The 14,954-nt window shown below is 39.0% G+C and overlaps 1 protein-coding gene across 8 annotated transcripts in view; it reads left to right on the forward strand.

The window, feature by feature from the left end:
• The window catches only part of brca2 (BRCA2 DNA repair associated), a 170,403-nt gene that overhangs the window by 21,215 nt on the left and 134,234 nt on the right, over nt 1-14,954 (forward strand). For 7 of the 8 annotated variants that reach the window (XM_069891592.1, XM_069891595.1, XM_069891600.1 and 4 more), the window contains 2 exons: nt 10,030-10,131; nt 10,287-10,541. In XM_069891592.1, the coding sequence (XP_069747693.1) occupies nt 10,074-10,131; nt 10,287-10,541 (313 nt within the window). In that variant the 5' untranslated portion in view covers nt 10,030-10,073. Of the gene's footprint in view, nt 1-7,327; nt 7,424-10,029; nt 10,132-10,286; nt 10,542-14,954 lie in introns of all 8 variants that reach the window. The other variant, XM_069891593.1, reaches the window with a different exon arrangement.

The following is a 14,954-nucleotide window of genomic DNA, read 5'->3' on the forward strand; positions in this document are numbered from 1 at the left end:
CCTGGCCAGAAGCCATGCTCTATTCTGTTGAAGCTACTAAGGTTCCAGGATAGAGAGAGAATTTTGCGCGCAGCAGCAGTTGGCGCAAAGGAATTAACGGGAAAAAAAAATGTTTCTACCTGGATATCAGAAGGAATTTAACTCAGTGAAAAGGACATTCGGACAGAAAGGATATGAGTTCGCTCTTTGCCACCCAGTAACCTTGAAAATAATGATGCCCAGGGAAAAAAGGGAATTTTTCACAGAATGTAAGGAGGCATAGAAGTATACTAACAAATTACTAAGGGTCGAAACATGAACATAAAGCAACTTAATGGAAACAATCAATATGTAAATAATATGCATGGTTAATATTTGTCTTAAAATTGAAGGGTGGTAATCAAGAATAACAACTTGGTAAAATTGGGGAAAAATAAAATGAAGGTTGAGGGGGGAAAGATTGGGTAGTTAAGGGTTGAATCGTAGGTTGAAATTTTGTTATTTGTTAAACGTGTGGGTTGAAGTTTACAAATTTAAAGTTAACTAAGAAAAGTAATGGGTTTTCTATCTACACAAGTTAGTTAATAAGAAGCAGGACCATCTTGGAGGCTCTGGTGGTGGGGGGGGAAGAGTAGAACATACAATAGTGGAGGAGAATGGGTGCATCAGACGTGATCCATAAGACAGGGAGATGGCTCCAACATTTGAGGCACCAGAGTTGGAGAATGGGGTGGGGAGGAAGGAGTTGGGAAAAGAGAGATCTAGGGGAAGAGGATAGGTCAGTAGAAGTAGTGTAGTAAAGGGGCAGGGATTTATTGCTGCAAGGTGTTACGTGTGTGTCATTGTCATTGATGTTGCAGGCTTGATGAGCTGGTCCAGAGGGTCGAGAGAAAAGGATTGGAGGGGCATTGGATGGGGGATGGTGTGGGTACAGGGAGGACATGAATGTGGGAGAATCTCTGAGGCAATGTTTAATACAATTAAATATTTGAGTTTTAATATTAATGGATTAAATGGAACTGTGAAATATGCAATGGTATTCTGTCAGATATGTGCAGAACCATGGACCCTGCTAAATATATATGCCCCTAGTTTTGATTATGAGAAATTTATACAAGATGTCTTTTTGAGATTGGGGGAAGGTAGAGAAAACATCCTGATTGAAAGGGCTTTAATTTTTGTCTGGATAGGGACCAGGATAAGATGAAGAAAAGAGTAACAGGTGGGGGGCGTGGCAAGATGGTGTAAGGATCAGACGTGCCTTCCAGTCCTCTCCTGACTCTTATGTTTTGTCTAGAAATGCCCGTTAAAATTCTTTAAAAGTTTAGATAATTTCAGTGCTGTTAATTTAACTAATGATGGTACAATTGGTGGAAAAGAGCAAAAAAAATGACAACAGATCTTCAAAAAACTACATTTTCCAAAAGTTCAAGTTTTGGAGCCTACCTACAGGAAAGACACCGGGACTCAGCGTGAAATGGATCCCACGAGCAAGGTACAGTGTTCGGATGTAGAGCTCTATGTTACATTGGTAGAGCCCCCTAAAGAGGGCGCCAAACAGCCTTTAGAACAAAGGGTTACTCAAAGGCATTTGTCATCTGTAGAGGTAGCGCTGCAAACTGCATCTCTTGAGATAAAAAAAACTATACAACTTGATGTACTGGGAGAACTTAATACATTATGGACTGGGGAAAACCCCAGCCAGCGTCCTCCAGTCATTGCTGGAGAGGCTGTGGCTGGGGTTTCCACACGCAGTCATACTACAAGGAAGGCAACCAGAATGAAGGAAGATCCTTTGGTTATGCAGAAGAAGCAGGAATCTGTTGAGCCAAAATTTCTTCCAATTGAAAAGATTTTTGTGAATCTTGAATCTAAATTATCTTATACAATGCAGGGATTATCCAAGATTATGACTGAACTTGGTACTAGGTTTAATACTCAGGTGAAAATACATTCTCAACAGATGGCTGAGTTTGGAGCTTTTAAGCTTGAAGTGAGAGATAAATTTAATTCGTGTGAAGAAGATATAGACGAAATACGGGATCAAGTTTTTAATGTGACCAAAATGGTCGAAGACTTACAAACTCAAAATAAAAATTTGGTGAAAAAGATTGATTATTTGGAAAACCAATCCAGATGGAACAATATAAAGATTATTGGTTTGCCGGAAGGTATGGAGGGACCAGACCCAAGAAAATTTTTTACTGAATGGATTCCGCAGGTGCTGGGTCAAGAACATTTCCCGGAAGGTATAATACTGGAACGTGCTCACAGAGCCTTGCGTAGAAGACCTATTTCAGGTCAAAGTCCAAGACCTGTTTTGGTTCGTTGCTTGAATTATTACGACAGAGAAATAATTTTACGAGTGGCTATTAGAAATGCACAACAGAGAAAATCACCCTTGATGATTCAAAATAATTGAGTTTTCTTCTATGCGGATTTGAGTCAAGAAGTTATGTTCCAACGACGGGAATTCAATCCTGCTAAAGAGTTGTTGTGGAAGAAAGGTTACAAGGCAACCTTTAGATATCCAGCTGTTTTGAAGGTTTTCCAAGATGGTTGCCAACTAAAGTTCTTTGATTCTCCAAAGGAAGCTATAGCATTTGCTCAAGAGCTGCCAATTACTCAGTTTCAACAGAGACATAGTCCGCCACGATCTCTAAGGAGACAAGAGATGGAAGAAAAGAGCCGTGCTCCAAGAAGGAATGGTTGTAATGGTGACTCGGCAGTTGGAGCTTTTTTTTAGGCATGGTTGCGCAGTTGTCCTTTTTTTTTCCTAATTTTTTTTTAAAAAAAGGGATATTAAATAATGATGATGTTAGTTTAAGATGAAGTGAGAGTTGGGGGAGAGAACTGGATAGGCACTATTTCCTGAAAGTCATAAGCGTATACAGAGCCGTTGTCATACCCACACTCCTGTTCGGCTCCGAATCATGGGTCCTCTACCGGCACCACCTACGGCTCCTAGAACGCTTCCACCAGCGTTGTCTCCGCTCCATCCTCAACATCCATTGGAGCGCTCACACCCCTAACGTCGAGGTACTCGAGATGGCAGAGGTCGACAGCATCGAGTCCACGCTGCTGAAGATCCAGCTGCGCTGGATGGGTCACATCTCCAGAATGGAGGACCATCGCCTTCCCAAGATCGTATTATATGGCGAGCTCTCCACTGGCCACCGTGAGAGAGGTGCACCAAAGAAAAGGTACAAGGACTGCCTAAAGAAATCTCTTGGTGCCTGCCACATTGACCACCGCCAGTGGGCTGATAACGTCTCAAACCGTGCATCTTGGCGCCTCACAGTTTGGCGGGCAGCAGCCTCCTTTGAAGAAGACCGCAGAGCCCACCTCACTGACAAAAGGCAAAGGAGGAAAAACCCAACACCCAACCCCAACCAACCAATTTTCCCTTGCAACCGCTGCAATCGTGTCTGCCTGTCCCGCATCGGACTGGTCAGCCACAAACGAGCCTGCAGCTGACGTGGACTTTTTACCCCCTCCATAAATCTTCGTCCGCGAAGCCAAGCCAAAGAAAGATTTCCTGAAAGTCATCTGGTACGTGTGAGTTATCTCACACCCATTTTTTTGGGGGGATTTACCACATTGTGCGATTTAGACGGGAGGGGGTATTTTTAACCTCCTACCCGTTTTTTTTCCTCTTTTTTTGTATTATTAGATTAAAGAGTGAAGGGTTTTTTTTTGTTTAAATATAAAAAAAAGCATAAGAAAGTATTTGATTGTTTAAAAATTTAAAAATTGATGTGGTTTTTTTTGTAAAGTTTATTCAGTAGATAAGGAATATCTGAAATTTAAATGTGAATGGGATAGATAAGTTTTTTTAAAATATTTTTTCTTTAACTTTAAGGTGAAGGAGTGGTAATTTTGGTGTATATTATTTTGCTATTTTAGTTATAGAACGAAGGGAATAATGGTGAAAGTTATAAATTGAATTGTACAATTCTTAATGAGGGTTGAATTTTGTTTGTGGTTTATGCTCCATTTGTTGAAGATACAGTTTTTGTTGTAGATGTGTCTATTATTTGGATATCTGAATTTTAACGTAATGATTGGGGATATTTAAATGTGGTATTGGAGCTTTTATTGGATAACTATTCAAGAGTAAAAGGGAAAAATGGTGGAAGAGTACTAAAATTGAATTGTACAATGCTTAATGAGGTTTGAATTTTGTTTTAAGATGGTGGTTTATGTGACTAATATGATGATAGATGTGAAGTTAGTTGATATTTGATGAAGGTTTATCTCTATAGAGAAAGTTTTTTTCTAATGTTACTAACTTTACTAATTTTTTATATTAAGTTTGAGTTAAATATATGTTTCATCTTAACTCCGTTTGTTAAATATATGCATTTAAGTTTGATTTAAATATGTTTTTTAAGTCTGATATCTTAGTATTAATTACTTTTCTTTTTGTTAGTATTTTAATCGGTTATGTTTTTGTTTTTTTTGTAAGTGGGTTTTGTTTTCTCACATATTATTAACTTTATTAATTCTTCACTCTTTATTTTGGGGGGGAGGGGGGGTTGGACTAATTTGAGTTGGGTTATTAATGTGTAATAATTATTGGGGAGGGTATAGTTTATTTAGATTACTGATACTGTATTGTAATTTTATTATTTTATTCTTAATTTTTTTTTAATGTAATCCTATATGTTATTCCTGTTATAAAATCTTAAATAAAGTTTTTTTAAAAAAAAGAAAAGAGTAACAAGTGTTGAGGCGACCAAATCCATCTTGGCTTTTATGAAAGAGCTAAATTTAATAGATGCAGCATCTAAGGGAGAGGGACTATTTCTTTTACTCAAAGCAATATGACTCCTATACCAGGATAGATTTATTTTTGGCATCAGTTCAATTAGAGGAAGGATCATGGAAACTGAGTACATGGCAAGACTTTTGTCAGATCACTCCCCCTTAACACTTACGATCATAATGCCAGATAATGAGACAGTGTATAGGTGGTGTCTTAATCCATTGCTGTTGAAAAAAAAAACAGTTTTGTAGCTTTATTAGAACTCAGGCTAACTGTACATCTACTGTGGATAAATGTCTCATTTGGGACACTTTAAAGCATATTTGAGATGGCAAATAATTGGATATATTAAAAATAATTAAAGAATATTTGAGGGAAGTAGAACAATTGGAACAGGAGATTACTGGACTAGAAAAAGGCTTTCCAAGAATTGGCTCCGTAAAAATGTAGACAATTATCAAACAAGAACTTCAGGTACAATTCACTCCAAACCTATAGAATGGAGAAGGTCATTCTAAGGTCAAGACAAAAATATGAGTATGGGGAAAGGATCCATTTGGTAGCTGACGACCAAACACACCTCGAGAACAATCAATGTGACATAAAAGGCGAATGATAGGGTCTCATATAAGCCAAAGGAAATCAATTATGCTTTCTGGCAGTTTTATGAACGATATACACAACAGAGTCAAGGTGGTGGGGGGGTGGGGGGAGAGAGAATCAGGAAAAATAGATAATTTCCTGTTAAATTGAAACTACCAAATTTGGGTCCAGAAGAGCAAGAAGGGCTGACTGCCCCCTTTACAACAGAAGAGTTAAAGGAAGCATTAGGTCTACTGCAGGCTGGCAAATCTCTGGGGGAGGATGGGTTTCCCCCTGAATTCTTCAAGGAATTTAAGGATCTTTTGATCCCTCTCTTCATGGAGGTTGTGGATCAGGTGATGGGAGACCCATACTCTTGCAGATTTTTTTTCAACCGCAATCATTATGGTGATTCCTAAAAAGGACAGGCATTTTGTTGCTGAATGCAGACTAAGATCCTTTCCATAGTCTTAGCAAATAGATTGGCAGAACATTTACCAAAATTAATAAATACTGATCAAACAGGCTTTGTACAGAAGTGACAGGCTGCAGATAATGTAAGCAGACTGTTAAGTATTATTCACTTGGAACAGTGAAGGGGCGATCTTGTGTGTTGCTGTGGTCCTGGATGCAGAGAAAGCATTTGACCAATTGGAGTGGGATTATTTATTCAAAGTGCTTGAGAAAATTTTATAATTTGGATCAGGGTGATATATCACGTGCCCAAGCTAAAGTTGTGACCAATGGGCAAGTGTCTTCATCCTTCCCACTATCTAGATCTAGCAGGCAGGGGTGTCTGTTATCTCTGGCTCTATTCATATTAGCTATGAAACTGTTGTTGGAAACCTTTTGCCAAGATCCAGACATTGAGCTTTAGAGTGGACCAGGAAGAACACAAAATCAACCTGTTTGCTGATGATATACTGATATATCTGACAGAACCTGTAAATTCATTTGCCAGGCTCCACTCCATACTGGAAGATTATGGAAAGATCTCTGGGTACAGAATTAATTGGGTCGAAAGTGAAATTATGCCCCTCACAAAGGGGGATTACAGTGACTTGAAAAAGAAAAGTCAATTGAGATGGCTGTAAATGGGGATCAAGTGCCTGAGGGTCAAGGTAGATAGCAATTTATCAAACTTGTATAACCTTAGCTACATCCCCTTGCTCAAAAAAATTGAGAATTTAAATAGGTGGGTGACCAAGGTCAATTGTATAAAAATGAATGTGTTGCCGAGACTCCAATACCTTATCCAGACTTTGCCCATAGCATTGCCCTGTAGATTCTTCCAAATCCTTAATACACAGGTAAGTAAGTTCCTATGGAACAAAAAGGTAGCCAGAGTTTCCATGCAAAAATTGACATGGGACTATAGTCTGGGAGGATTAAGACTATCAGACTTCAAAAAGTATTATTGGGCAGCCAAGTCAAGATGGATCACCTCGCTCTTTGATGGGAGAGGCATACCATCGTGGGGACAAATTGGTCTGCACATGGTAGGTGAGAAAATAGCAGAATTTATCTATAAATGGGATGCCAGAATAATTTAATACCATTAACTATTGATAACAAGATCCTGGACATCTGATGCTAAAAAGGGGTCGGGTGTATCAAGGACTGTTGGAGCAGCGGCAACTTGTGTCATTTGAATAGTTAAGAATTAAATGTGACTTGTCAAATAAGTCACTCTTCTGCAATTTTCAACTAAGATCTTATTGAGGGACAAATTAGGTCCAATCATGGCCTCACTAGAGTGCAGGCTTGGATTAGAAGAGGGAACACAAAAATGTTTATTTCGTTAATGTAGTCCCTGATAAAGGTAGAAAGCCTGAAACTGGGGCTTTAGGTCAAGGCACAGATGGGAATTGGACCTAGGGGGTCATGATAAATGAACGGTGCTGGTCAGATATGTGTCGTGACAGCATGACCATAACAATGAACTCAAGAAATAGGCTGGAACAGTATAATTTTCTTCAACTATATCTCACACCACAGAAATTGAATAAAGGCAAGCTGTAAATTTCGGATCAATGTTTCGGATGTGGCATAGAGACTGGAATCTTTGTGCACTCAACCTGGTCATGCTACAAGGTAAGACCCTTTTGGATAGAACTAGGCCAGGCCCGAGAGAAAATTAGAGGTAAAAAGTTTCCACAGGACCCAGAGTTGTTTCTGTTGGGAAACATCATGGACATGAGACTTACAATTAAACTGTCCAAATTTCAAATCAATTTGTATTGATTGCTCTGGCAGTGGCCAGGAAGTGCATAGCAATTACCTGGAAGTTGAACTCTCATCTGGAAATTGTGTGCTGGAATATGGAAATGCAGAGCTATGTTTCCTTGGAGAAGATCACATCACTTAAAGAAAAATATGAAACCTTCCTTAAGAGCTGGCAACCCTACTTGTGTTACATAGGTGCAAGGATATAGGTGTGGTCCCTTGATCTTCGCTGCCTGGCTTCCTCTCTAGGGGGAGTTGGTGGTGGAGGGGGGGGCATTCCAATCAGGTCAGGCTGAGATGAATGTAAGAGGCCTGAAAGATGGGTGTTAAGCTCTGGCAGACCCTGTGGTTAATGTTTTTTTTTCCTTGATAGGTGGAGTCTTGCTTTTATGTTAAACAAGTGTCTTTGTCAGTTTATGTGAGTTAAATCCTTTATTTAAGTAGTCAGTGAATTCCTTTCCTTTTCTCAGTTTGTGTTGGGGGAGGGAGGGATAAAACCAGACTCCGTAGAGAGAATACTTGTTAATTGTGATTGTTGTATTGTGAATTAGTGAAATTGTCTGAGTTTGAAAAAATTATAAATAAAATATTCCAAAAAAAGTATACTAGTTTGCCTCTGCAGTATTTCATTCATCCATAAAATCCACGAGTGAAGCTTTTGCAAGTTCTGTAAATTTCACTTTTCAGCCTTCTCATCTTGGTTCCTTGAATGGCAGTACATCTTGCCTTTAAAAAGTCTGGTATTTATGCTGAAAAAAATGCATTCTGTTGTTTATAAAAAAAAATTCTCCAGCTATACCTCATCTGGAAATCATATTTTTCTCTTAAAGGTTCCTATTTAGTAAGTTTCACTCCTCATTCCTGCCCCTCCAATTTGACTTTGATTTTACCAAGGCTACCTTGAACAGTTAGCAAGAAGATACGTTTTGATTGTGGTTGTTGACATTCTTTTGTTTCCCTGATAGACATGTCCATTTTTCTTCATGATATGTTCAAATGTAATCTTATAGTTTCATTCAAAATATATTTTTTTGACAACCAAGTACAAATTTAGCCAATGTGTCGCTTAACGTCCACAATACGTTCGGCGTTATGCGATGTGGATATTGTGCGGACACCCTATTACTGTATATACTTTCGCTAAATTAAACTTTAATCTTTTTCTTTTTAAGCTTTTATGTAAGCAGTTTATTTTCCTATATCACACACATTTTAACAAAGAGGATCAGGATCATCCACATCACAGTTCTCAACTTCCTCATAATGTTCCTTTGGAAACGTTTCCGATCGAATAAACTCCATTAATGAAATATCACTCTGTCATGCCTGAACAACCTGGTTAAGGCTCTTCTTGGGGAGGTGTTGTCGTCTTCAGGAATATATTAAGTTTTGTTTGCCTAGTTTGCTTTTTCTTAATAAATTTCTTTATGTGCAGCAAACACTGAAAAGTGATCAGTGTTGGGGTCCAATTCTTCTGCAAGTTGTTAAGGCCTGCAAATAAATTGTCTAACCCCTTAACAGTGAACTTCTTTTGCACCAGTTCTTCTGCAGTTTCTTTTTCCCTTGCCTCTTCCTCAGCAATTTGTTTTTAGTCCACATTAAACATTTGCTGGGGCAAATATCCTCCTTTTACAATTAGTTTATCCAAGGTTTCAACAAATTCTTCTGCTGCCTTTGCATAAGCACTCGCAGGCTCACCACTCACTTTCACATTATGTAATGTAAAACATTGTTTGAAGTGCCTGAACCACCCAGAGCTAGCACTAAACTTGATATCGAAGTCTGGTCCTGTTTTTTCTTTAAGCATCTGGTACAAGCTTGGTGCCTTAGCAGTGGTCATCAACGTGTTGAGAGGGCCTTGGTTTTGTGTTTGGTCCTTAATCCACGTCATTAGCAATTTCTCTATATCTGATGTAGGTCCCTCTTGCATTTTCGTTAACCTTGTAGCTTTCAGTGGAGCCAATCCTTTAACATTTTTGAAAATTTTTTGAGGATTGTTGTAATTGTTGAGTGCGACCTGCCTCCATCATGAGCAATAGCATTCACCGTTTTTCCACCTTTCTTGTTTAATAACCTTTTGTTTCACTTCCAACGATACTTTTCCTTTTTCTCTTGCTGCTGCTTTCACTAGCACTGGTTTTGCTGTATTTGATAGATAGAAAGTACAGTTCAGTACTTGCATACATAAGCCTTTGTATAGAAAAGACTTGAGGTACATGGGTTGCAAGTGGGAAGTTGTTGTGTCCATTTGCTACGTCCCATTCTCCATTTGAGATTTCTGAACTCTATTATAACCTTATGCGGTCGGACATTGGCCGAACAGACATTAAATGGCGCATACCTGTAGTTAGTTAGAATCTTGGATTAATTTTTAAGATGAAATAACAAGTATCCTTGGAGCTAATATATTCTATCATTTTATTTTTGTTATGGAAATACTGTCAGGAAATTTTGAACGCTTTCTATTTTCACAGGAGGAGCTGTGTAAAGATGAGCCAGGAGTAACATTCCATTCAAGATGAAGGAACAGAATTCAAAGGGGAAAATGTTTGATTTTGTAACACTCTGTCAGAAAGGTAAGGTCAGGTAACAATAAAGTGGCTCTTGTATTATTGCCATGAAATGGTGTATCGATTTAGTAGCAATAATGGTGTTACATTTTACGCTTTGTTTTAAATCGTGTAATATCAGTCTTTCATTTTTTAAAATTCAATTGTATTCCTCATTGCAGATTTGGGGCCACTGTGTCAGAATTGGTTTGAAGAACTAACTGTGTCAGCATCTTCTAGCCAGTTTAAGCAAGCTGGAGGTGACATCCATTTTACAACATCTGTTTACAATAATGATTACTTCAAAACACCATGTCCGAAGCAAACTTTACATAGCCAGCTTGATTGCACTCCATCAATCTTCAGTGGTTTATCTTTAATAGTCCCTTCAGTATACATAGCTGATCATAGGAATGAACAAAATAGGATGAAAACAGGTAAGGCATCAAATTTGTGCAAAAATCCTCAATGCCCATTGGTATTATGTTTGATTTCTGAGGTTGATTGCATATTTATTATGATATATTGCGGAGAGCATAAAGTAGTTGGTTTAAAAAAAATTACACTTTTGTTTGCTCATTATCGGTCATAAAGACATTCTATGGTGTTTGGCAGAGTTAACGTACATTGGTTGAAAGAAACAGATATTTTAATGTAACCATTCTATGCACGTTTATTCGATAGACATCTTTGCTTAGCAACACTATACAGTGTAATCAAAAGCCTGGTCTTTCAATTCCTCTGTTTTCATCGCATCTGCTCCCAGGTTGAGGTCTCCCTTGTTCTCACCTGACACCCACCAGCCTCTGCTTCCAGTGTATTTGCCATTTCCACCATCTACTATGTGATCCTAACACCAGACGCATCTTCCGTCTCCTCCTCTCTCTGCCTTCCGTAGGCACTGCTCCCTTCATGGCTCCCTCGTTGACTCCTCACCAATCATCCCCTTGGCACCTACCCACGTGACCACAGGAAATGCTACTTCTGCACCTACATGTCCTCCCTCACCACCATGACTGGACACAGGTTGGAAGATTGCTTCACTGAGCACCTTTACTCTACCTGCTGCAATAGTGGGGATCTCCCAGTGGCAACCCATTTCAATTCCCGGCCCCAATCCAATGCAGACATTTCTGTCCATGGTCTCATGCACTGCCAGACTGAGACCACACACAAATTGAAGGAACAACATCTAATAGTCTGCCTGGGTACTCTCCAACCAGATGGGATTAATATCGACTATTCCGGTTTCTGCAGACCCATCTCCTGTCTCACATTGGCATATTTTAATACTGCGAACAAGAAATTGAGGGGAAAAAAAGGACTGATCACTTACTGTTTTCATATCTATACAGCAGTTTCAACATGGTGTTGAGTCTTTACTAGCTCAACACCAGACCAATACAATTAGTCCCATTCCCCTGCCCTTTCCCTATAGCTCTGCAAATCGATTATTTTGAGATACTTGTCCAATTTAGTATTGGCAGTGGATTTGTTTTCTGACTACTTGCTGGGCTTATAAAGTTTTTTTTAAATTTAAATCAGTTTTGGTTCTTTTGCCTGTTACCTTCGTGGACCATTTCCTGGCTCGTGATCTCTGCCAAGAGGAACAGTTTCTATTCATTTAACATCTTTCATGATTTTAAGTACCTTTCAAATTTCCATACAGATTCCCCAGTTCCAAGAAGAATAAGCTGAACTTCTTTTCATGACTAAAATCCCCGGAAGAACTTTAATCACTTTCCCCATTATTCTAAAGACTAAAATGTGGCAGCCAGAACTAGATATAATATTCCAATTGTGGTTAAACTTGTGTCTTACAAAGTTACATCATGACTTCCTTGCTGTTCTGCCTTTAGCTGTTTGGAATGCTCTGGATCTCCATGATCACTCTTGATAAAGGGTTCCAACCCAAAATATTGATAGTTTTCTCTCCTACTGATGCTAAGCTCCTCCAGCAGATTGTTTTTTAACCACTTTCTCAATCTGTTCTGCCACTTTTAGTGAACAGTACATATTCTACCCCCAAATCTCGGTTGTATCTCTTTTTAGAATTTTCTTTAAACATGTGTCCCTTCTCAATCTTCCTATCAAAATGTAATATTGATAATTTCTCAATTAAATTTCATTCATTCCACATCCTGTAATCAAAAGTGAATTGAGAGCTAATGTAGATCACTTGCCCTTTAAGCCTTTTCAGGCATTTAATTAAGATCATGGCAATTTTGAATTAACTAAATTTAGATGTCCTATTCTGACTGGTAATTTAATTTTGTCAATTTCGCTAAATATCTGTGGGATGTTAGGTGCACTAGCGTTTTAAGGAAAAGACAAGGAGAATCCTTTGGTAGGCTGTTTCAGAAGCCATTTAACTGCCACCACATTGGTGACTCAAGAATTACATAACTAGGAGTGGGTAAGAATGGCAGATTTCCTTTGTTCATCTGTGGAAGAAAGCCCGCGCTGAAATGAAATCACATAGCAGAGTAGAACACAGAAAAATATCAGTTTAAAGCATACAGATCTTTATTTTAGTTATAGTCAATTCGTATACGCAAAGTGAGAAGACGAATCATGAGTCGTCAATTTCTGACACCTGTCTGAAGCCTTTAGCTCTCACTCCAAAGTACAGAGATTTCATTCTATATTTATATAATTTCAAATGGGTAAGGGGGTTGAAGTGACCCCCACCTTTTAGAATTACATCATTTCATCATTAAAAAAAACATTCCCAGTTTAAGCAGCCTCAAAACATCTGTTTTCTGGTATTTATCTTGTATAAAAGAATGGTATGTGTTTTTGTCTGGTATATAATTAACATTACCTTGAAGGATACAATTTTAATGATGTTTATGCCAGGTTTATTTCAATTTTAATGATGTTTATGCAAGCCGACTCTTATCTCTTAGCAAGGTCTACAACCTTTTTTCTGCAGAGTTTGCAAAATGTTCAGCCATTTTATAATTATACGTTTCCTTCTAATTCTAACAGGAAAAGCTTAAGCACTGAGATATAAACTATACTTCCATACATCAACCAGCTCGATCTCTAAAACAATTGGTTGTTTTGTTATTGTTACCGGTGACATTTTGTTTTAAATTCCAGTTTATTAACTGAATTTAAATTGTGCATCTGCCACAGTTCAATATTGTTAGTCTGCGCCTCTGCACAGGGGATCCATCGTCTGCTGTGTGACACGAGGCGATGTGGCAAGCTATCAAAACAATAATAACAGATCACAAGACAACCTTGCAAGTCAATGACAGCGATACCTCCCTTCAGGACAGACCAGCATCTTCTATGTATGGTTCGATGAGAAGAACAGGCTGATGACAAAGTAAGCTCTGTCTCCCCCTGAAGAACAGGTCCTTTGCATAGCTACTGCCGAGATGAGAAGAATCCAATCCAGGGTGAACCCACTCAAGGCAGTGGGACCAGAAAACATACCCGGTCAGGTACTGAAGGACTGTGCAGACCAACTGACAGATCCTTGTGAAGATCTTCAATACATCACTGCAGCAGTCAGTTGTCCCTGCGGTTTTCAAGACCGCCATCAACATCCTGGTACTAAATAGTAATTGAGTACTACAAAACCACCAATGCCCATGGCTACCTCAATTATACCTCTTTATACCCTGTCCCTTGTAAGGATTCTATTCCTTTCTCTCAATTCCAATAGTAACAGGCCTCAATAATTCTCAGTGGCACTGACCTCCACCATTTATGAAGTGCTTTGTCATATGGTGATGGTCCCAGAGACCATTGGCCTATTTTGATTCGCCTACAGATGGAACTGCTCCACTGACAAAGCTATAGCCTTAATCCTCCACTCTTTCTTGTTCCACCTGGAGAATTACTCCTTGTATGCCAGGATGCTGTTCATTGACTTCAGCTCGGTGTTTAATACAACTATACCTCTGAGACTGATGGGAGAAGCTGTCCTCGATGGGACTCAACAGTCTTCTCTTTAACTGAATTCTGAAATTTCCAATGGAAAGACTAGAGTCTGTCCAGGTTGCCAGAAGAATATCGTGCACTTTTGAACCTCAGGGGTGTGTGCTCAGCCTGCTCCTGTTCACGCTATTGACATACGACTGCAACATCATGTCCAGCTCCAAGAGTTATCAAGTTTGCAGATAACCTGACAGTAGTTGTTGGCTTCAACAGCAACAACAATGAATCATGTGACAGATTATAGATATGTTTTAGGGAAATAAATTGGGGCAGTTTTTTTTTTCACAAACAATTTAATACAGAGTTTATTTAAAATACTGGCGCTCTGCTCATGTTAGACAGGCTGGCTTCAAGAACCTTTGCAAAAGCTTGGGAGAGTGCCCAAGAGATTTCACTAATGGATTGTTGATTACAAAAAGACAACAGATGAAAGAACTTATCAGAACTGCAAGCCGTCTGGGGTGAAGCTTGCTGTTCTAAGAGGGTCATGTGGTTTTGCAAGCAGAGAGAGAAAAAAACAGGTTTTATTCTCCAAGAGAGAGAGAGAGAAATCAGTTCTGCAGTTTTACAGTCAGCAGCAGCAGCTGGGACTGGAACAGGACAAGCCTGTGGAAAACCCCATTTGGAAGATGGAAGATAGTTCAGCCTGGTCAAAGCCCTTGTGGTTCATGCAAGAGGAGAGGACTTATTTCACTTGAAATAAGCAAAACAAAAAGGCACTCTATGGTGACCTCAAAGAAAGAGGTTATCATCTGGAAAACCGTGATCGGTTTCTTCGGCAAGCCACTGAAGTGGCTGATTGGAAGGAATCGATTTGTGTCCAATGAGCAACAAATCTCTCTCTCTAAACTGACAAGAATCTTCCTGAGTGGTAAACATTTACCTTTCAAGCACCA

Source organism: Narcine bancroftii, chromosome 7 (genome assembly GCF_036971445.1).
Source record: "Narcine bancroftii isolate sNarBan1 chromosome 7, sNarBan1.hap1, whole genome shotgun sequence".
Lineage (NCBI taxonomy): Eukaryota > Metazoa > Chordata > Chondrichthyes > Torpediniformes > Narcinidae > Narcine > Narcine bancroftii.